At 53.6% G+C, this 22,215-nt stretch overlaps 1 protein-coding gene across 1 annotated transcript in view; it reads right to left on the minus strand.

Moving 5' to 3' along the window:
- Positions 1–7,796: 7,796 nt before the first annotated feature.
- Positions 7,797–22,215, minus strand: part of SKIC3 (SKI3 subunit of superkiller complex) — a 1,397,627-nt gene continuing 1,383,208 nt past the window's right edge. Inside the window, exons 40-41 of the mRNA XM_078675399.1 lie at positions 12,013–12,136; positions 7,797–9,215 (exon numbers count right to left, since the gene is read on the minus strand). Coding sequence (XP_078531525.1) covers positions 9,138–9,215; positions 12,013–12,136 — 202 coding nt within the window. The 3' untranslated portion in view covers positions 7,797–9,137. The remainder of the gene's footprint in view (positions 9,216–12,012; positions 12,137–22,215) is intronic.

Consider the following 22,215-nt stretch of genomic DNA (forward strand, 5'->3'; position numbering starts at 1 on the left):
CGGTCGGGCGGAGCCGACGGAAATGCGGACTGTGAAGTGGAGGCCTGGATCACCAGACTCTCCGGGGAGGGATGGGTGGACAGGAAGGCAGGGTCGTCCGAGCATGGACGGTGACGCCTGGCAACGTTCCGGTCAACCGGCGCACCAGAAGCGGGCCTGGACCAGGTGCCCAGAAGGACATCCGTCAGTGCCTCATTAAACGGCAGCAGAGGCTCCTGGGGGCATGACTGCGGTTTAAACACTTCCGTCAGAATATTCGGTTTGACCTTCGCGACGGGGAGCTCAAGGTGTAAGGCCTTGGCAGCCCTCATCAGGACCACCGAATAGGCAGCACCTGCCTCGGACGCCACAGGGGACGGAGAGACAAACCCAGGGTTGGGCGACTCGTCCAGGCCACTGGCATCACCCAGATCACCTACCCAGTCCACATCATACTGGCAGGCACGGGATAGAGGGTCCTCAGACCCCTCCCAACCCTCTCCATACTCCTCCTCATCATACCCATATTCTGGATCGACGATATAGACATCGGGGTCAACGGGCCCCATCGGCGTCGGATCCGGCGTCGGCCGACGCCGGTCCGGCTCCGTGTCCGGAGTCGGGGAGGAAAGGGGGGTGGCGCCGCGCGGCGTCGGTGCCGGGGACCCGACGCCGGCCGGAGCCGACGGCGGAGTCGCTGCACCACGCGGGGGCGGTACCACGGGTTGGCCCACAGGAACCGACGCCGGAGAGGCCGGGAGACCAGCCGGCGACGAACCAGAGGGAACCAGCGGCGCCGGGGCCGGAGCCACCGGCGGCGCCGGGGCAGGAGCACCCGAACCGCTCGGGCCCCCAGACGGGACCGACGGGCCCGCAGGCGCCGAAGGCCCCGCCGGAGAAGACCTCGCCCTCATAGCAATGAGGAAGGCCTCGATCTCCTCACGCGACGCGCCTTCCCCAGGGACCGACAGGTGTGGGGCAGACGGCGTCGGCGACCCATGCGTGACCGCGGGGGTGGGGTCACCCGAGCCCCCGGCCGCAGCACGCGGGCGTCGGGGGGAGTCGGGGGTGCGATGGCGACGCCCCGACTTCTTGTGCTTACCTGACGAGCCGGAGGAATGGTGGCGACTCCCGGAGCGCCCATGGCGGCTCCGCGACCGCTCCCTCGACCGCTCCCTCGACCTCCGACCGGACCGGGACCGCTCTCGACGCGGGGCCGACACCCGGAGCTCGAGAAGCTTGCGGGACCGCTCCCGCCTAGCCTTTCCAGTCAAGGCCCGACAGTCGACGCAGGACTCCACGTCGTGGTCCGCGCCCAGACACCGGAGGCAGAGTCGATGGTGGTCGGTGACCGACATCAGGCGGTCGCACCCGTCACAACTCTTGAAACCGGGCATCCTACCGGCACCGTAAAGATCAATTAGTTAACAAAAAACTTGGTCAAAAGACCGGAGTACTGCTCTTCGGATCTGCGCTAACTGGCGCGGAAAAAAGAAGAACTGACGTCAGCGCGCGGAGGCGGCGTCTATATACTCCAGCGACGTCATCACGGCGCACGACGCCGACGACGCGGAGCCGCAGGGGACGCCTGCAGACGACGCCTGCCGACGCGCAGGGGTACTGCTACGCAAAAGTTTCCGGATCCAGACTGACGCCTGGGGATATTCTAAGGTAAGGAATCTAATACTAACCTGTTTCTTTCAGATTTGCGGGTCCAGGTCAGGCAAGACCTGAGCAAGCGTCAACATTTTGAACTTCTCCTTCAGAAGGAAGCGAATGACGTCCCTGAGGTCCAAGATAGGACGCAGGCCCGTGTCCTTCTTTGGTACCAGAAATAACTGAGAGTAGCAACCACGACCTACTTCTGGGACAGGAACACACTCAATGGCCCCCTTGGCAAAGAGAACCGTAACTTCCTGCTGGAGAAGTGCAAGATGATCCTCTGACATGCAGTTGTAACAAGGTGGCATGGCTGGAGGGGTAGTCTCGAAGGGGAGGGAGTAGCCCCTTCTGACTATCTGCAAAATTCACCTGTTCGAAGTGATTGTGCGCCAGTGGGGGATGGCAAATCCTGCCACCCACTGGTGTTTGATGGGCCTGAAAGGATGGACTAGGAGGGTTTGAAGGCTGCTGCAGAGGAGGGGTTGGTGGACTGGCCCGCCTGCTGGCCCACAGAACCTGACCGCATGTTTCGACGTCCCAGGCCGCACGAAGATTGGGCAACTTGCTGCTGCTTGTAGCCCTGGGTGGGACGTGGTGGGGCACCTCTTCTGTAGCCACAAAAGGGGCAAAAAGCAGACTGCACCGGACAGGAGGAGAGGCCCAAGGACTTGGACGTAGCCCGTGAGTCCTTGAAGCCCCCTAGGGCGTTGTCTGCTTTGTCGCCAAAAAGGCGATGGCCATCAAAGAGCATGTCCATCAGAGTGTTCTGGACATCCCCTGAAAAGCCAGTGGACCTCATCCAGGCGTAGCGACGAAGCGCTACCGACGTAGAAATGGTCCTGCCCAGAGAGTTGGCGGTGTCCAGCCCACAACGGATCGTAAACTTCGCTGCTTCTCTCCCGGCGGCAACAGCCTGGGAGAGCACTGCCCGGGCCTCCTCCGGATACTGAGGCAGCACTTGCGCCATCGTATCCCACACAGAGAGCGAATAAAGGCCCAAGAGACATGCGGTGTTTACAGACCACAGTCCTAAGCTGACGGAAGAGAACATTTGCTTGCCAAGGTGGTCCAGCTTCTTGGATTCCCTTTCCGGTGGAGCGGTAGGGAACGGGCTTTTGGGGGTGGAGGCTTAGACCACCAAGCTCTCCGGGGTGGGATGTTGGGAGAGGAAAGTAGGGTCGCCCGGAGCTGGGCGGTGGCGTCGGGCAATCATCCTGTCCACGGGAGCCCCCGTGTTGGGCCTGGACCACGTGTCCAAAAGGACGTCGGTGAGGGCCTCATTAAACGGCAGCACGGTCTCCGAAGAGCTCGCTGCCGGTCGAAGCACTTCAGTTAGGTGGTTAGTCCTGACCGCCACCGTAGGAAGCGCAAGGTTGAGAGCCTCGGCCGCCCTACGCAACACCACAGCGTATGAAACTCCCTCCTCCGTAGCCACGGTAGGAGGAGACAACATGCCACGGTCGGGAAAAGTGTCAAGACCACTGGCATCCCCAAGGTCCTCTCTCCAATCCTGCTCAGTCTCTAGCTGGTCAGTTAAAGGGTCACCTGACCCCTCCCAGTCTTCCTCACCCTCCTCTGGCTGCCAAACAGGCTGTAATTGGCCAGGGTGGAACACAGGGACAAAAGTACCCATCAGCGTGGGATACGGCGTCGACCGGCGCTGGTCCGGCTCCATGTCCACGTCGAGATGGAGGCCGGGTTCGACGCCGGCTGGGGAGCCGACTGGTACAGAATGCGGTAGTGCTGCCAGAGGAAGCGGCGCTGGCGGAGGTGTAATGAGGGCAACCGGCACCGATCCAGATCCAGGCCTGGATCCATGGGGGCCCTGCGGCGTCGTGCCGGAGCCGTCAGTGGCAAAGACCTAGGCGCCCCCAACCGAGTCCGCAGGGCCCGAAGGAAGGACAACGGGGTCGGTACGCCAAAAGGTGGCATGAATCGCCTTGTAGAATGTACAAAGCTGGGCGGGAGTCCCTTCAGGCCCCGGAAAGGGAGGGAAGCCCGGAGTCGACTCAACGCGCTACGCGCGCGAAACCGCGGAAGTGGCACCACCCGCAGGCCTCGTCGGGTTGGCCGACCGACGAGGAGAAGTCGAAGAGCGACGATGCTTCTCCGGCTTCTTCTTATGCTTCGACTTACCCGGGGCGAAGACTTCGCTGATTTGTCAGAACGGCGATTGCTCCGCGACCGGTCCCCCGACTTCCCTCTCGACCGAGACCTTGAACGGCACGGAGCCGACTGTCGTCGTTCAATCAGCTTTTGGTACCGCTCCTGCAAAGCCTTCGGAGTAAACAACTGACAGTCGGTGCACAACTTGGGTTTGTGGTCGCGCTCCAGGCAAAAGAGGCACACGCGGTGTGGATCCGTCAATGACTTCCGCCATTTACAGGACCAGCAGGCCTTAAAATATCCCTCGTGCACTTGTTCGGAGTCAAAGACTCGAAACATGAAGTAGACAAAAAGTCGAGAAAAACGTTGTAAAAAAATTACTGAGGTACTGCTCTTCCCGGATCCGCACTGGCCGGCGCAGAAAAAGAAAGAACTAACAGCATGCGCGGGCGCATTTTAGCAGCAGCTGCATAGTCATCCCAGCGACCACGACGCGGAGCCATACGACGCCACATTCGACGCGCAGCGGTACTGCTGACGAAAAAACTTTCCAGATCCAGACTGACGCCTGGGGGTAATTCTACGGTAAGGAATCTATAACTAATGTGTTTCTTTCAGATTAACATTATATTGATGAATCCAAGCAGGATGAAATACGATTTGTTTAGCATCTTTGAGTGACACCTCTTAATCTGGCAAGAAAATGTGAATGCAGTGCCATTGTCAAGACATCATACTATTTTTCTCTAGCTTGTAGCAAATAAAAGGTATTTCTTTGTGAAATCTACGCTGCCCCAAACCTTTCTTTATACATTGAATCTGAGGAAAATATCCCTTATTTTAATGCTGTAGCAGTCTGAGTCCTATGTGTGTACAATCTTGGAGGATGCTTCTTTATTAGTTTTAAGGTCACTACAAAAGCAGCAGAAACCATGTCAGCATGCATCAAATGATGACTGGAGAATGGTAAATCAGTAAGCTGCATTGCTAAAAGCAGTTACTGGTTAGAGAGTAAGGGCTGTTCTCAATGACAATCGATTCAATAGTAGAGGAGAACAACATGTAGGAATACAGCATATGGCAACAGTTGGCAGTTTTATAGCAAAATATGCTATCTAATTGTAGGAAGGTAGATCCCTGACTATGGTTGCCCCCAACTTTTTGCCTGGTGTTTTGCTGGTTTTCTGACTTAGTTGACCTGGGGCCCTGCTATTCAGGACCCCAGGCCTACTGCTCTCTCTGTAAAATGGATTCCATGTACCTTAGGTACATATCTAATTGGATACTGAGTCACCTTATCAGTCCCTGTACAGTGTACCTTAGGTACCCAGGGCATAGGTGTACCCAGGGCCTACCAGGGGCTGCAGCATGTATTATGCCACCCCTGGCTGGCCATCCAAATCTGACACAACTGGCTGCACGACAGCTGGGGCAAGGTGGTGTAATCACCCTTTGCTTTAGATATAGTATTCCTATATCTAACCCTAAAATGGGCACACAGATCTCCTATCAGTCACTCCTATGGCAGGCCTTGACAATCCTGAAGGCAGAGTGCTTGGAATCGTGTGAGATAGTGCTCTGGCATGAGCTGAGCCTGTCTGCGGCTTTCGGGATCCATCCCTTAGCCGTTTCCATGATATCGCATACCATATACTCTTAAATGCATTATAATCCTCGCGGTTATATGCCAACTCTGGTATCGCTTTATCAAAACATGTCGAGTAAGGTGTCATACGAATTGGAATACTAACCCCTCGCCAATTCTGGCGACGGGGTTAGCATTCCACCCTTCTAGAGGGACACGACATGTATGTAACCTGTAACCCCGGTTAAAGTCAGACAGAGCCTTAGCTCCACAAAATGGATGCTGCCACCGAGAAACAAGTCTGCCCTCCTGCTGCTGGGAGTCCTCCCAGCCCAGGAGGCAAGGACAAAGGGTTTCCTGCCAGGGGCGGTGCCAGCACCGTCCCAGACAGGATTTTGTGTATTCTAGGTAGGCAGGGCTTTAGAGGAAGGTGACTGCAAGTGGCTCACTGTGCATAGGCCGGCTGGAACCAGTTCCAGGGGCACTCCAGCCCCTGGCCTGGGGAAAGCCCGCCAAAGGAGAGGGGTGTAACCACCCCCCTCCTAGTCCCACCCATAGTGCAGGACTTAGTCGCGTGCCAGCCCCTTTTTGCAGGATAAAGGTAGGAACTGGCCCCCTTCCAAATGAGATCATCTTTGGAATCAAGACACGACTTTCTACGAAAGGACTTCAAGATTTCTTCTTTAGGATTCTCCCTTGTGACTAAGGAGTAGTCACCCTGCATCCGCAGGCACCATCTTAAGAACACTGCGGTCTGCTGCAAGTCCTTCCTCCGGAATCTGACTGCCCAGCTCGGTGAGAACCGGCTTCCCTGGCACCTCTGACCTCTACCCACCTCTACAGCTAAGCTGAGAACCGTGGGTGCGACGAGACCTCGAGGGACCGGCCATCTTCAAGACTGCACGACTTCTTTCCAGCACGACCGCCGAGGAATCCCCTGGTGAGTGCTTTGGGGTCCGAGAAGCCCCGACCCTGAGCAGCTCCAGCACCGAAGTTCAGCCTCCCAGCATCTCCACGATCTGCGTGGGGCCCTTCTGCTTTTTGCTGCTCACCGCATTGTTTGGCTACTAGCCCGCTGGCTTGTGGCCTTCCTAACGACGCCCGACGACATCACTGCTGCTGGTCTGGTTGCTCCAGGCCAGCCCTTGCTCCCTTCCAAAAGAGGAGCACCCCGGACCCTCCTGGTCCACTCCAGACGCCATTTTAGGTCAACCGCGTGGGCTTGAATTTGCCAAGACTTGTTGCCCCAATCCTGGGTCCAGCGACGTCGACAGCATCATCCATCGTGGGACAACTCGCACCTCCATCCTGGTCGCCGACAACGCCTCCTGGTCCGTGAGACTGCAGAGCCCAGCGTCGCCCACTCACCTAGTCGAGGTGACTATCATCCGGTGCCCTCCTGGTGCCACCTGACTACTGGCTAGTAGTCACGAACTTGGTCCCCTCTGCTTTCAGGTGTCATCTATCTTCGATCCAGGCTTGGATCACCCGAACAATCTTCACTGGTCGCCTGCCAGCAACTCCTTTCCTTCAGGCTCCTGGTTCGTCAACGGAGAATCCCGACATCTTTTCAGACCTATGCAGCTGCAGCCCCTGGGCTAGGTAACTTCGGCATTTCGGTGCCTCAGCATAGCCTCACTATCCAAGGGTCCAGATCCACTTTCGTTTTTGACCTACCTAGTCGGGTTCGCCCGAGAACACTAACTTTGTGAATTCTAGCTTCCATAGGCTTTTTCCCGCCTTACGCGTGAGAGTTCCCACTCTGCACGTGGCGTCCCTAGGCCTCCTGCTCCTAACCTGAGTGTTCAGTATTGTAGGCCTAGCGTTTCTAAAGCCTCTGAGAATCGTTACTTACCTGCTAGTAATTCGCATTCCACTTTTGTAGTATATGGTTTTTCGTGCCCCTCGGGCATTTGTGTAAATTGTGCGACTTAAAGTATTTTCTTAAGAGTTTTGTTGTGTGCTTAGCTCGCTGTCTCATAAAGAGCCAGGGTAGTCTTGTTATAAATAAATACACTGTTTATTTTCATAACAACTTGTGTGGTGTCCTTTCACTTGGTGTTCAAGGGGTAATGTGATGGTAAAACAGCTGGCTTAACACGCCCTCTAGAGTCTTAGCCTTAGACTGCTCGTATCCATGCTACTAGGATAGCTGGTCTATAAGGTTGACTTACAACCAATCATCAATAAGCGTTGTTTGGACTGATATATAGTGATCACTAGAATAGTGAACACTGCACATCAGGCCAACTTCTCACACTAATGTATTATTCTTTACACTCTTGGCTTACTGTAATCAACTTCTAAAGACAAAGAACTCTAAAGTGCACCATGTAACTATGCAAATTACATTTAATATTCCTTGATTATACTATGCTATTCTAATTCGAAACTGGATGCTTACAAAATATTCTCAGCACTCAATTTTTTAAAATAACCATGAATCATGACATAAACAATAACATTTTTCTATTCTTTTTATTTCATGCCTTTTAAATGCTGAAACTTTTACCAATCAAAAATTAGCCATGATTAACCTTGAGAGCATTATATAAAATTTCAAATTTTCAAATAAGCATCATGAGTACTTAGGCTATCTGGACATAGAATTGACAGACTCATGCAAAATGTCCAGCCAGCCAATATACTAATTCCACCTTTAATGATTTTTCATTTCGTTCATGCGGCTTGCAGGTGTCTGCCTTCCAAATTCATAAACAGCTCTTTAAAGTGGAAAGAAAAATTGAAGATGTGTAGAGAACCAAGATTGGTTTTCATCACATCTGAAGCTAATGTGTATGTTGTAAACAGGATCATATTGTGGGAGTGTTTTTGTCTCAATGGTAGTTAGTCCCTCTCAAGAACACCCTAATGTACATATATTTAGTCATCTCTTGATGCCACTGTAAACCCAGATGGGTAAGTATAACTGGCCCTTACACCAGGGTGATGATAACTATAATTAAGGTAAACACAGCGAGCTAGAGCAGTGTACATCTGCAAAGGCCAGTCTATCCAATAAAAACATGGACAGCTTGAAAGTGAATAGTATCTCATCATTAGGAATATCTCCTTTGCAAACACCAACATCTGTCCATAGCCTCTGATGATTAGGGTAAACAGATTGATGATGACAAAGTGACACTTTGGGCTGGGCCTGCCGACAGCCACAGGATATTGCCTTTAAAGATGGTACAGGCAAACATGTAGTCCCAGATGGGTCCTACTCATCTAAATGTTGAAAACATGTTCTATGAATAAGGAATCTATTGGGAAATTGACTGTTTTACTCTGAAGGTGACTTTATGATTACACATTGCATGTTTCTCCTGAACAATGGCTTCATTGTTGCCATAGGTAACAGACTTGGGCAAAATATAAACCAGTGTACACAAACTGCATCTTACCTGATTGCTAATATACCAGGTCAAGAAAATACAGATGTTTATTTAGGCATATGCAGCCATTGCGAAGCAATCAATGTAATCATGTTGTTCACCATACTGTGCTCTAAAGACTCCAGTAAAGGTAAACATAAAGACTGCATTGTAGTAATAAACAATGTAGAGTAAAATAACGTGCATGTAATTCTAAAGGAAAAACGAAGACAGGTTACAGCAAGTTCCTGATGGAAGGTAATCCAAAATATGTGTCCTGGATCATAAACACGACCTTGGAGGCAACCAAATGGATGATTATGACGTTTTTTGTTCTAAAAATAGGCAACTGGGTTCTCCTTAAAAGAGCACGAGGTGCAGGTAATGGCAAATCCATCTGATTCTTTTCTTACTGATATTGATATTTGTTATAAAGCTGCTGACAATTTTTCATGAAGTTCCAACACTTTAACATCTCCATTAGCTTTGGCATTTTCTATCAGAACCTAAAAGACAAAAATAAATGTGTTCGTTTTATAGCAGTACGAGCCTAATACTGTCAAATCAAAATCTGGTTTATTCTTGGTGAACAAGTTACTTAAACTCGGCAACACCTTATCTGGTAGAGACAATATGTAGCCACAGATTTCCTACCTTTTAATTTCCCAAGGCCTCAGACTGAATTCGGAAGATTTTTTTGTGAGCAGTACCCCTGCTCGCCAGTAGATGGCATCTATCGGCTCCGTGTAGGGTTGTCGACGTCGTCTTAGTCATAAGTCATGTCTGCATCACCTATATAGGTGCCACCTCGGCGCATGGACGTCAGTTACTTTTCACAACTTTCAACGCCAGAAGCACAGAGCCATGAAGTGCACTGATACTGGTGTGTCCAAACTAGTGCTCTGAAAGGGAGCAGCCCAGACCCTAGAAATCTATCTGTAGAGTGGGGAGGATAGGTGGGTCGGTGAGGAATCTGCAGCTAGATATTCTCTCTACCAGATAAGGCTTTACCGTTCATCTGATAGAGATATCTAGCAGCAGATTCCTTACCTTTGAATAGATACCCAACCACGGAGGTGGGTCTGCGGACACATTTAGACTAATAAGTCATACAGGACCGACCGTCCAGGCAGTAATGCTTGGCAAACGTGTGCAGTGTTTAAAGAGGCCCTAGTAAGAAGCACCAGTTTGTCAGGAAAAACGGATAGAAAGGGAGGTTTAGATGATAAAGCCTGCAGCTCAGTCACGCTCCTGGCCAATGAAATAGCTGCAAGAAAGGCTGTTTTGATGGGGAGCAGCCTGGGGGGACAATAGTGTAAAGGCTCGAAGTGAGCACACATCAGAAATGTGAGAACTAACTTAAGGTCCCACAAAGGCATTATGAAATGGGAAGGAGAGAACATATATACAAGACCTTTGAGAAATCTATTTACAATCGAAGATTTAAATACCAAGGGTTGGTCAGGCAGTCGCGAAAAGGCATAAAGATACCCTTTCAGAGTGCCCTGAGCAGAGCCCTGTCATGCCGGGGTCAGTGTGGGCACTCAGCTTGTCCCACCAAGGTAGCAGGAGCAAAGAACCTGCTGTGGGGAGATCAGGAGACTGATAATTGCTGGGCCTACCGCGGAGCTTCATTCTACATGTCCACTCTCGTCACCATCTTGGCCACGCCCCGTCTAGACATTGGTCTTGAATGCCAATGAGGGCAAGCTAAGGTCCAGGACCTCAGCCGCCCTCCTCACCAACATTGTGAATGAAGCTCCCTTCTCTGTATCCACTCTGGGGGGGAGAGAGCATGCAGTTATCTGGAGAATTATCCAGTCCACTGAAGTCCGCCAAATCCTCACACCAGTCCATGCTTGTATCATATTGCTGGCATTCTTCAGGGACCAGCAAACTCTTGCCATCCATCCAGAGTCCTAGCCCATAAGAACAGGGTTCAGGCTCCAGCTTGTAAGGCATGGCTCAAGTCAGCGTCAGGCAACACCCCTCGGGTACCATGTCAGGGATTTAAATGGTGAAGGTGCCGGCAGCGGCGGGAGCGTTGTGCTTGAGACCGGTGCTTGGGATGGTCAACATGACATGACCAGTGCCAATTTGGATCCATCTGTGGATCCTTGAGGCCTGACTGGCACCGGAGCCACCGGCTTGGATCTAGTAGGGGCTCCTCCCAAACCTCCAGGGCTTGAAGGCGTGGCAAAGGGAACGGGCTGCCAAAATATGAGGTGCATAGCCTAATAAAATTCTCTCAATTGGGCACGTGTGACTCTGGCTCCTTTAAACTTGGGGAGATGTAGAGCCGCCTCAGCTGTGAAGCTGGGGCTCGAATGATGCTCCATCGTCTTGTCGGCCGATGGACAAAATGAAGTCGAAGCATGCTTCGGCTTCTTCTTGTGGCAGAATTTACCCGAGTGGCCTGACTACTTTGAGTGCAACGAACTTCTCAGACTCCTTGACCGCTTCCGGGACATTATTCTCGACTGGGATCTGGATCTTCGTGGTGTCGCATGTAGAGCCACCAGGAGCTTTACAGATTGCTTCCTCAAGGCCTTTGGGTGCATGACACATCAATTGGAGCAGGCCTTCGGGTCGTGGTTGGGCTCGAGGCACAAAAGGCATACAAGGTGTGGGTCCGTCAACGACATCGAGCGGTCACAGGCTCCGCAGGGCTTGAAGATGGCCTTTGTAAATTATATTCCTGCCACATCTGGAGGAAAAAATCATCAAAACACTTCGACAAAACGTCAAAAAAAGTTACTCAAAAATTGACCAATAGGTAGCTCTTCCCGAATCTGTGCAGACTAGTTCGAAAAGGTAAGATCTGACGTCACTGCGCTGGGGTGGTGCCTATATAGGCACCGCGCACATCACTTTTGGCGCAGTTGATGCCACGTGGAGCTGAACAATGCCACCAACCGGCGCACGGGGGTACTGTTCAAGAAACATTTCCAGATCCAGTCTGACACCTGGGAATAATTCTAAGGTAAGGAATCTGCAACTCTTTGAATCTATCATACACACACACAAGGAAACTACGGTGCTAGCATGTTTGCTCTAAATCACTGACTTGGAAAACTAATAAAAAAGATAAGGTTTTAAAAAAGCGACCTAAAAAGAGTGCTTGATTATTATATATTCATTATACTTGATTATGAATAATTTAGTCACTTTTAAATGAAGCTGCAGCCATTAATGTCAAAATAACTGCTAGAATTCACCATATCATCTTCCAACTTCTATGTTTAAATGCAATCACTCTGCATTCCGTATTAAAAGGATACACAAATAATACTTTGCTCTTACATCAATAAGTTCATAATCATATTTGGCATGCAAATGCCGTAGGAGGTACCACCGTGCAACTGCCGAACAGGAGTCAGGATAGCCAGGCTGGTACACGACCCTCTCCAAGAAACGACGAGTGTCCCTGCGAAGGAAAAAGTACATTTGAAAATGTTCAATACTTAACCACAGTTTGTATCATAAATAAATTCAGATGATGCTGATCATGTATATTCAACACAGTCATTCTTAACCTTCAAAAAGTTACTGCCTTTGTGATAATGTTTCTAATTCTTTATACTTTCCGTCTTTATTGAATGGTATATTGCGACATGGTAAATTTCAACACACGCTAGACACAAAGTGGCAACATGGATAAAAAGGCCTTAATGCACAAGTTACTACTTGTGTAACGATATATCGGTAAGAGACATTAGTTAGTGATAGATTCCTTATCTTAGAATATCCCCAGGCGTCAGTTGGTGGCGTCCTGTGGCTCCGCGTCCGTCACTGGCATCGCAAGTGCCGAGATGACGTCACGGAGACTACTTAGGCGCCATCCATGCACGCAAACGTCAGTTCTGTACACAACTTTCCGCGCCAGGAGCGCAGAGCCATGCAAGATACTGACCATTGGTGCATTGAAAACTAATGCCCTGAAAGGGATGTCCGTAACCCTAGTAATCAGTTCGCAGAACGGGGAGGATGGGTGGGGCGGTAAGGAATCTATCACTAAGTAATGTCTTACAGATATATTGTTACACAAGTAGTAACTTGTGCATCTGAAAGAGACATGTTAGTGATAGATTCCTTACCTTAGAATGCACAAGTTACTACTTGTGTAACGATATATCTGTAAGAGACATTAGTTAGTATTAGATTCCTTACCTTAGAATATCCCCAGGCGTCAGACTGGATCCGGAAACTTTTGCGTAGCAGTACCCCTGCGCGTCGGTAGGCGTCGTCTGCGGCTCCGCGTCCGTCGTCGGCGTCGTGATGATGTCGTCGGAGTACTTAGACGCCGCCTCCGCGTGCTGACGTCAGTTCTTAGACACAGCTTTTCCGCGCCAGAAACGCAGAGCCATGTTAAAAACTAACACTGGTGCCATTGAAACTAGGGCCCTGAAAGGGGGTAACCCTAACCCTAGATATCGGTTCGCAGAACGGGGAGGATGGGTGGGTCGGTAAGGAATCTAATACTAACTAATGTCTCTTACAGATATATCGTTACACAAGTAGTAACTTGTGCATCTGAAAGAGACACGTTAGTATTAGATTCCTTACCTTAGAATAGATACCCCAGCAATACCAACCCCGGTGGTGGGTCTGCGAACCAATAATCACACCAGAAAGTCCTGGAGGACAGAACGGCCAAAGAAGCCATCCCTCCGGACTTGGCTGTCCAGGCAGTAGTGTCTTGCAAACGTGTGCAGTGATGCCCACGTAGCCGCCTGACAGATGTCTTGTAAGGGCACTCCCCGGCCCAGGGCAGTTGTAGTCGCCGTGGCTCGGGTGGAATGAGCCCGTAATCCAACAGGGGGCTCCTTTCTAGCCAAGAAGTAGCATGCCTGGATACACAAGATGATCCACCGGGAGATGGTCCTCTTGTGCACCGCTTTCCCCTTCTTAGCGCCCACGTAACCAACAAAGAGTTGGTCATCCACCCGGAACTGGCGTGTGCGATCCAAGTAAAATGAGAGCGCACGTTTTGGGTCCAGACGGTGGAGCCGCTCTTCCTCTTTGAAGGGATGCGGTGGCGGAAAGAAGGTTGGCAAGGTGATAGACTGCCCGATGTGGAAGGCCGTGACAACCTTGGGCAGGAAAGATGGCTTAGTACGCAACACCACTTTGTCCGGATGGACAGAAAGGAAAGGTGGAGTACAAGAAAGGGCCTGGAGCTCACTCACTCTCCTGGCAGAGGTGATGGCAACCAGGAAAGCAGTCTTCAGAGTAAGGAGGCGGAGAGGACAGTTGTGAAGTGGCTCAAAAGGAGCGCACATCAGAAACGTAAGAACCAGGTTCAAGTCCCACTGCGGCATCACAAACGGAACAGGAGGGAAAGTGTGTGTGATGCCTTTTAGAAATCTATTTACAAGAGGGGACTTGAACAAAGAAGGTTGATCAGGCAGCCTTAGAAAGGCTGAAAGGGCAGAAAGGTAGCCCTTGATAGTGCCCAGAGCAGAACCCTGCTGGGCAAGAGAAAGAAGGAAGAGAAGATCCTCAGAAAGAGGGGCAGCAAGAGGATCCACAGCCTTTGCTGTGCACCATGCCACAAATTTGTTCCACCTGCAGGCGTATACCGACTTTGTGGTGGGACGCCTGGCTGCCAGAATGACATTACAGACTTCAGGAGGCAAGTCAAATGGTCTCAACTGTCGCCGCTCAATCTCCAAGCATGGAGGTGGAGACTGGACAGGTTCGGGTGGAGGACCGTCCCCTGCTGCTGCGACAGAAGGTCCTCCCGAAGAGGCAGACGAACCGGGGGATCGACTGACATACTGAGTACAGTACCTTCGTGCCCAGTCCGGAGCCACAAGGATGACTTGGGCCCGGTCACGCTTGATCTTCTTCAGGACTTGGTCGGACAGGTTGCCCTGATGCGGGGCCCACTGAAACTTCAGGTCCCACTGCAGAGCCCGCATCCGCCACCTGGCGTGATGCACTAGTAGGATGCAGGAGGCCATCAGCCCCAGAAGCCGCAGCGTCAACCTGACCGAGACCCAGGATAACGGCTGAAAGATGGGAATCAGAGCCTGAATATCCAGGACCCGCTGTTCGGGTGGATAAACCCGAAACCGCGCCGAGTCGAGAACCGCTCCGATGAAGAGGAGCTTCTGAGAGGGGCACAGGTGTGACTTTGGCACATTGATGGAGAACCCCAGCTGGTGCAGGATATCTGCCGTAGTCTGGAGGTGGCTGACGACTGTCTGGGGCGAGCCCGCCTTCAACAACCAGTCGTCGAGGTAGGGGAAGACTGAAACCCCTAACCTGCGCAGATTAGCTGCGACCACCGCCATCACCTTTGTGAACACCCGTGGGGCGCTGGTAAGGCCGAAGGGGAGCACGGTATACTGAAAGTGCTCGAGGCCAACAGTGAACCGCAGGTAGCGCCGGTGGGCCGGCAGGACGGGGATGTGGAAATAAGCGTCCTGCAAGTCCAACGCTACCATCCAGTCTCCTGGGTCCAGGGCAGCTAGGACCTGAGCCAGTGTCAGCATTTTGAACTTCTCCTTCCGGAGGAAGCCGTTGACGTTCCTCAGGTCCAAGATAGGGCATAGGCCCCCTTTGCCCTTCTTGGGTACCAGAAAGTAGTGGGAGTAGCAACCCCACCCTACTTCTGGCCCAGGAACGCGCTGGATGGCCCCCTTGGCCAAGAGGGCCGTAACTTCCTCCTGCAGAAGTCGCAAATGATCCCCCGATACACGGTGGTTCTGTGGTGGCATGGCTGGAGGAGTCGCCTCGAAGGGGAGGGAGTAGCCCCTTCGGACGATTTGCAGCACCCACCTGTCCGAAGTGACTGTGCGCCAGTGGAGGTGGTGATGGCGAACCCTGCCCCCCACTGGCGTCACATGGGCCTGAAAGCATGGACTAGGAGGATTTAGAGGCGGATGCTGCGGGGGAAGGTGTGGACTGACCTCGCCGTTGTCCCCGACCACCGGGACCGCGGTTCCCACGGCCGCCACCACGTTGGGTATTACCTTGCGGAGCGTGCCTGGCAGCACGTGTGGGTACACCCCTTCCGTGGCCACGAAAGGAGTGAAAGGCAGCCGATTGCTGGCGCGGGGCCGAGAGGCCCAAGGACTTGGCCGTAGCCCTGGAGTCCTTAAAGCGCTCAAGCGCATGGTCTGCCTTGTCGCCAAAGAGGTGACGGCCATCAAACGGCATGTCCATCAGTGTGTTTTGGACATCGGGCGAAAAGTTGGCGGACCTCAACCAGGCGTGGCGTCTGACCGCCACCGTCGTTGCCATCGCTCTACCTAGTGAGTCGGTTGTATTCAGTCCACACCGGATAGAATAATTGGCTGCATCCCAGCCCTCCACAAGGGCTTGGGCGAGTTTGTTCCGTACCTCCAACGGACACTCTGGTAGCACTTCCGCAACCGTATCCCACAGAGAGTGGGTGTAGCGGCCCAAGAGGCATGCGGTATTGGAAGACCGCAGTCCCAGACTAAGGGACGAGAAGATCTTTTTACCGTACTGCTCGTACCTCTTGGATTCCCTGTCTGGCGGTGCAGACAGGAATGCGGTCTGGGAATTGGAGGCCTGGATGACCAGGCTCTCGGGGGTGGGATGAGTGGACAGGAAACATGGGTCGCCCGGGGCTGGGCGGTGGCGTCTGGCCACGTTCCTATCTACGGGCGAACCTGTAGCGGGCTTGGACCAGGTGCCCAGAAGAACGTCGGTCAAGGCCTCATTAAAGGGCAGCAGAGGCTCGGCCGAGCCTGACTGCGGTTTAAGGACCTCAATGAGGAGATTAGTCCTCACGGCCGCGACGGGGAGCTCAAGGCCCAAGGCCTTGGCAGCCCTCATCAACACCACACTGTAGGTTGCCCCCTCCTCTGAAGCCACGGTAGGAGGGGAGACTAAACCAGTGTCTGGAGAGGTGTCGAGGCCACTGGCCTCCCCAAGGTCTCCTGCCCAGTCCTCATGAGACTGACACTCTCGGGTCAGAGGGTCCTCAGACCCCTCCCAATCCCCTTCATCACCCATCTCCTGATACTCAGGGTTCTCAACCAATGGGGCCCGTTCAGAGAAGTGAAACTCCCCAAACGACGTCTGGAGCGGCGCCCAGTGGGGCCGTCCCGACGTCGGAACAGGAACGAAGGAGGAATCGGGGAGGGCGCCGCCCAAGGGCGGCGCCGGAGGCGACACCGGATGGTCCAACGCCGGGGAGGTCGTAAGGTCCACCGGCGATGACCCAGATCCCGAAGAAGGTCTAGCGGTGTCCCGCGGCGCCGGGCCCGAAGGCGCCTGCGGCGCCGGGACCGAAGGCACCGGCGGCGTCGGGATTGTGGAGCCCTGGGGCGCCGGGCCCGAAGGCGTCGACGGCGTCGGGCCGAAGCCCCCGACCCGCTAGAGGCCCCAGACGGGTCCGCTGGGCCCGAACGCGCCGCGGAGCCCGTCGGAGAAGAGAGTTTCCTCATGGCCATGAGGAAGCGCTCGATCTCCTCCGGCGTCGCGTCTTGCCCAGGGACCGGAGGGTGTGGAGCTGGACGCGGCGCCCGCGACTCAGACGGAGCCGCGTGGGTGGGGTCACCCGAACCCCCGGCCGCATCGCGCGAGCGTCGGGGGGAGTCCGTAGAGCGATGACGCCTCTTGGACTTCTTGTGCTTCTTACCTGACGACGACTTCGACCCGGAGGAGCGCGGCCTACTCTCGGAACTGTGGTGGCTCCGAGCCCGCGACCTGTCCCTCGACCTCCCGTGGGACCGAGACCTCTCGCAGCGCGGGACCGACTGCCGGAGTTCGAGTCGCCTGCGGGACCGCTCCCGCCTGGCTTTCGAAGAGAGGGCCCGGCAGTCGGAGCAGGCCTTGTCGTCGTGGTCGACGCCTAGACAAGTTAGACACAGGTGGTGAGTATCCGTGACCGACACCGTGCGGTCGCAATCCTCGCAGTGCTTATAGCCAGGCATCCCTACGGCACCGATCGGAGTCGTAAGACTTCGAGAAATGATCAAAATGATCCAAAAAGTTAGTCAAAAATTGACTAAGGGTTACTGCTTTTTCCAGATCTGCGCTTGCTGGCGCGGAAAAAAGAAGAACTGACGTCAGCACGCGGAGGCGGCGTCTAAGTACTCCGACGACGTCATCACGGCGCCCACGACGCCGACGACAGACGCGGAGCCGCAGACGACGCCTACCGACGCGCAAGGGTACTGCTACGCAAAAGTTTCCGGATCCGGTCTGACGCCTGGGGATATTCTAAGGTAAGGAATCTAATACTAACATGTCTCTTTCAGATAGATACCCCAGCAATACCAACCCCGGAGGTGGGTCTGCGAACAAGATTACACCAGAAAGTCACAGAGCACAGAACAGCCAAAGAAGCTGTCTCTGCGGAGCTGACTGTCAAGGCAGTAGTGCTTAGTAAACGTGTGCAGTGAGGCCCATGTAGCTGCCTGACAAATATCCTGCAAAGGAATGCCGCGTCCCAAGGCAGTAGTGGCTGCAGAAGCCCCGGTGGAAAGGGCATGCAGACCCAGAGGAGGCTCCTTCTTGGCCAAGGAGCCGGATCCCGAAGAATCTGCGACACAGGACATGGACTTCCAGACATCTCCGGGGCTGACACGAGTCCCCAGCGAAGCTATCACGAGAGACGTGGGACCGGAACTCCTGGACATCCTGCACATTTGCTAGTGCATCGACTTCCCGAGCTTTCCCGAAGTTGTGCATTGGGCTAATTGTAGTCTAAGCCCTGAGCACCTTTTGCATCGAAGATTGTGGGCCTACACTCCACGAGTACTCCGTGAGCCCGATTTCAGCATTTCCGCTCGAGGCGCCTTCGCGATCCCTAGTCCTTTGGCTAGTGGGTCCCCATGAAGGAATCTACTTTGTTGTTTGGGCTTCCCTGGTTACTCCAGACGTGCCCTGACTCCCCATTGAAGGGTGCGCCCCTCAGACCTTGCTGGTCTGCACCAAAGCCAATCTTGTCATCTTGCGTGGGTTGCTGTTGCCAAGGCTTGTTGGGTCCAATCTGGATACCGACGCTGCAGCACTCGACATCCTTCATGGGACAGCTCGAATCCAGCTCCTGGTTGTCATCGGCGCTTCCTGGTCCTCGTGGCTGAAGAGTCAAACTTCACCTCCTTCACATGAAAGCACCTGACATCGGCTGGCATCTTCTTGTCGCCAACCTGGTCACTGGCTAGTGACCCAGACTCTCTCTTCTCTGCTTTCAGGTTCTTCAGATCTCCGATCCAACTTCGGATCCATCCAGACACTTTTCCTCTGGTCGCCTGCAGCACTTCTTGGCAGCTCTCCATTGAAAACGACGACCAAACCAGACACGAAAAGACACATATGCAGCCGGCTTCCCTGAGTGAGGTAACATGAGTACTTTGGTGCTCCCGTGGGTCTTGACTCTCGAAGTGTCCAGTACTGAAGGGGTTCCATCGTAGTCCACTCTAAGTGTCCCTAATCTTTAAACTCGTACCTTTAACGGCTGTGTTTAGACACTGCACGCGTCCCCCGTGGGTCTCCTGCGTCCCTACCTTGGGTGGTTCCTGGTGGCTCCAGCGGTTCTACAGGCCCTAAGCCTAACTTCTTTCCCTCATGTGGTTCTTATACCACTTACTTAGTATATGGTTTGTGAGGCCCCTAGGGCAAAACGTATACTGTGCTATTTACTGTGTGCTATTTACGTTCTTGTATTGTACTTTTGCCTCTAGCCTCATAAAGAGACTAGAGGGGTTGTGTTTAGAATAAATACATATATATTTGATATATACCTGGTGTGGTGCTCTTTCATTTGATCATTCAAGAGATTATAGACTGGTAAAACAAGCTGCTTTACATTCCATCAAGGCTTAGCCTGAGGGCTGCTCTCCACAGATACCACTAGGATAGCTATCTATAAAGGTTGTCTTAAACCTACCATCAATAAGGGTAGTTTGGACTGGTGCAAGGAGCCCACTAGAATAGTGGACATCATATGCCAGGCCAACTTCTCACAGGAGCCACAAGAACGACTTAGGCCCGGTCGCGACTGATCTTCTTCAGCACTCTGGGCAGAAGTGGTATAGGTGGAAAGGCGTACAACAGACCGCAACTCCACTCGCGACGAAAAGTGTCTCCAAGCGAGTGCCGCCTTGGAAATTCCAACGCGCAGAACTGAGGGCATTGCGCGTTCTCTTCGGTGGCGAATAGATCTAACCAAGGCTTTCCCCATTACTGAAAGAGACCTTGCGCCACGTCCGAGTTCAGACGCCATTTGTGATCCATCATGCTCCGGCAGCTGAGTTTGTCCGCCCTGGCGTTCAGAGAACCTGCCAGGTGTTGAATCGCCAAGGTAATGCCGTGATGTTCCAGCCATGTCCAGAGGCGCAGAGCCTCCTGACATAGGGTCCAGGACCCCACCCGCCCTGTTTGTTGCAATACCACATGGCTGTGGTGTTGTCCGTGAACACCTGCACAACACTTCCCCGGACAGAGGGAAGGAATGCCTTCAGTGCAAGCTGGATCGCCCACAGCTCCAGAAGGTTGATATGGAGCCGGGACTCCGCTGGAGACCAGAGGCCTCTGATCTCCACCTCTCCCATGTGGCCTCCCTATCCCAGGAGGGACGCATCCGTCACCACTGTGTGCTCCAGTTGGGAAAGGGAGAGGGACCTGCCACTGACCCAATTGCAGTTCGTGAGCAACCACTGCAACTGTCGTGCAGCGCCCTCCGAGATCTGGACAGGATCGGACAGGTTGCCCTGATGCTGTGCCCACTGGAACTTCAGGTACCACTGCAGAGCCCACATATGCCATCTGGCATGTGTCACCAGCAGGAGGCAGGAGGCCATCAGGCCCAGAAGCCGGAGGGTCATCCTGACTGAAACCCGGGATAGAGGCTGAAAGAGCAGAATCATAGCCTGAATATCCCCGACTCGCTGCTCGGGAGGATAAACCCGAAACAGCGTCGAATCCAGAACCGCTCCGCTGAAGGGAGAGGGACTCTGGTGCGACTTCGGCATATTGATGGAGTACCCCAGCAAATGCAGGAGGTCTGCCGTAGTATGGAGGTGGGAGACGACTGCCTGGGGCGAGCCCGCCTTCAACAGCCAGTCGTCAAGGTAGGGGAAGACTGACAGCACAGACCTGCGCCGATGAGCTACGATCACCGCCATCACTTTCGTGAACACCCGAGGGGCGCTGGTAAGACCGAAGGGGAGCACAGCAAATTGAAAATGCTCCTGCCCCACCATGAACCGCAGTTTACGCCGGTGGGCCGGCAGGACGGGGATATGAAAATATGCGTCCTGCAAGTCCAACGCTACCATGCAGTCTCCAGGGTCCAGGGCAGTCAGGACCTGAGCCAAAGTCAGCATCTTGAACTTCTCCTTCCGGAGGAAGCGATTGACGTCCCAGAGGTCCAAGATGGGGCTCAAGCCCCCCTTTTCCTTCTTGGGAAGCAGAAAGTAGTGGGAATAACAGCCACTCCCTACTTCCTGATCGGGAATGTACTTGAAGCTCCCTTGGCCAGGAGGGCCGTGACTACCTGAAGGAGAAGAGCTAAATGATCCCCCGACATGCGGTGGCGCCGAGGTGGCATGGCTGGAGGGTAGAACAAAAAGAGGAGCGAGTAACCTTGGCAGATTATCTGCAGCACACACTTGTCTGATGTGATTTTGCACCAGTGGTTGAGGTGGTGACTAACCCTGCCTCCCACAGGCGTGGGGTACCCCCTGAAGCTCGGATTAGGATGGTTTTGAGGCGGACGTCGTGGGGTAGAAGTGGACTGACCCACATACTGGTTACTAGACCCGCCCCTGCGGAACCCACGTCCGCGGCCTCGCTGAGGCTGGTTCTCAACAGGCTTGCTGGAAGAGCGTGCCTGGGTACCCCTGCCCTGGCCACGAAAGGAACGAAACCCGGGCGTGGCAGGGTTTTTCAAGGAAAGACCCAAAGAGTTGGTGGTGGCACAAGAGTCTTTAAAGCGCTCCAAGGCATTGTCAGCCTTATCACCAAAGAGGCAGGAGCCATTAAAGGGCATGTCCTTGAGCGAACTCTGGACATTGGGTGAGAACCCAGTGGAACGCAACCAGGCGTGGCACCGCAATGCCACCGTCGTGGAAATCTCCCTGCCCAACGAATCAGCAGTGTCCAAACCACACCTGATGGCAAACTTCGCCGCATTCCAAGTACGCCGGCGGGATCCCGAGGCCTAAACAGGTGGTCCATAGCAGCAAGAAACTCTTGCACCTGTTCGGGAGTCGCCGACGGACCCGGGTATAGCGGGTAGGCCGCGGAACTTCCAGGCTCCTGAGGAGCCGCAGGGGCGGAGCCCCTTTCCCCCACGTCCGCCTCCGGGGAGCGACAGGGGGACGTCGGAGAGCAAACATGCTTCTTCGACTTCTTCTTATGGCGTCACTTACAGGAATCTGAAGGTGAAGACTTAAGAGTCCGAGGAGCGACGGCTCCGGTCCTGCGAAGACCCCTAGACCCAGAGCGGTGGTGAGAGGAGTGCCGGACCTCCAGCAACTACCGGCACCGCTCTCATAATGCCTTCAGGGCCATGGC

This window comes from Lissotriton helveticus, chromosome 2_1, assembly GCF_964261635.1.
Source record: "Lissotriton helveticus chromosome 2_1, aLisHel1.1, whole genome shotgun sequence".
Taxonomy (NCBI): Eukaryota; Metazoa; Chordata; class Amphibia; order Caudata; family Salamandridae; genus Lissotriton; species Lissotriton helveticus.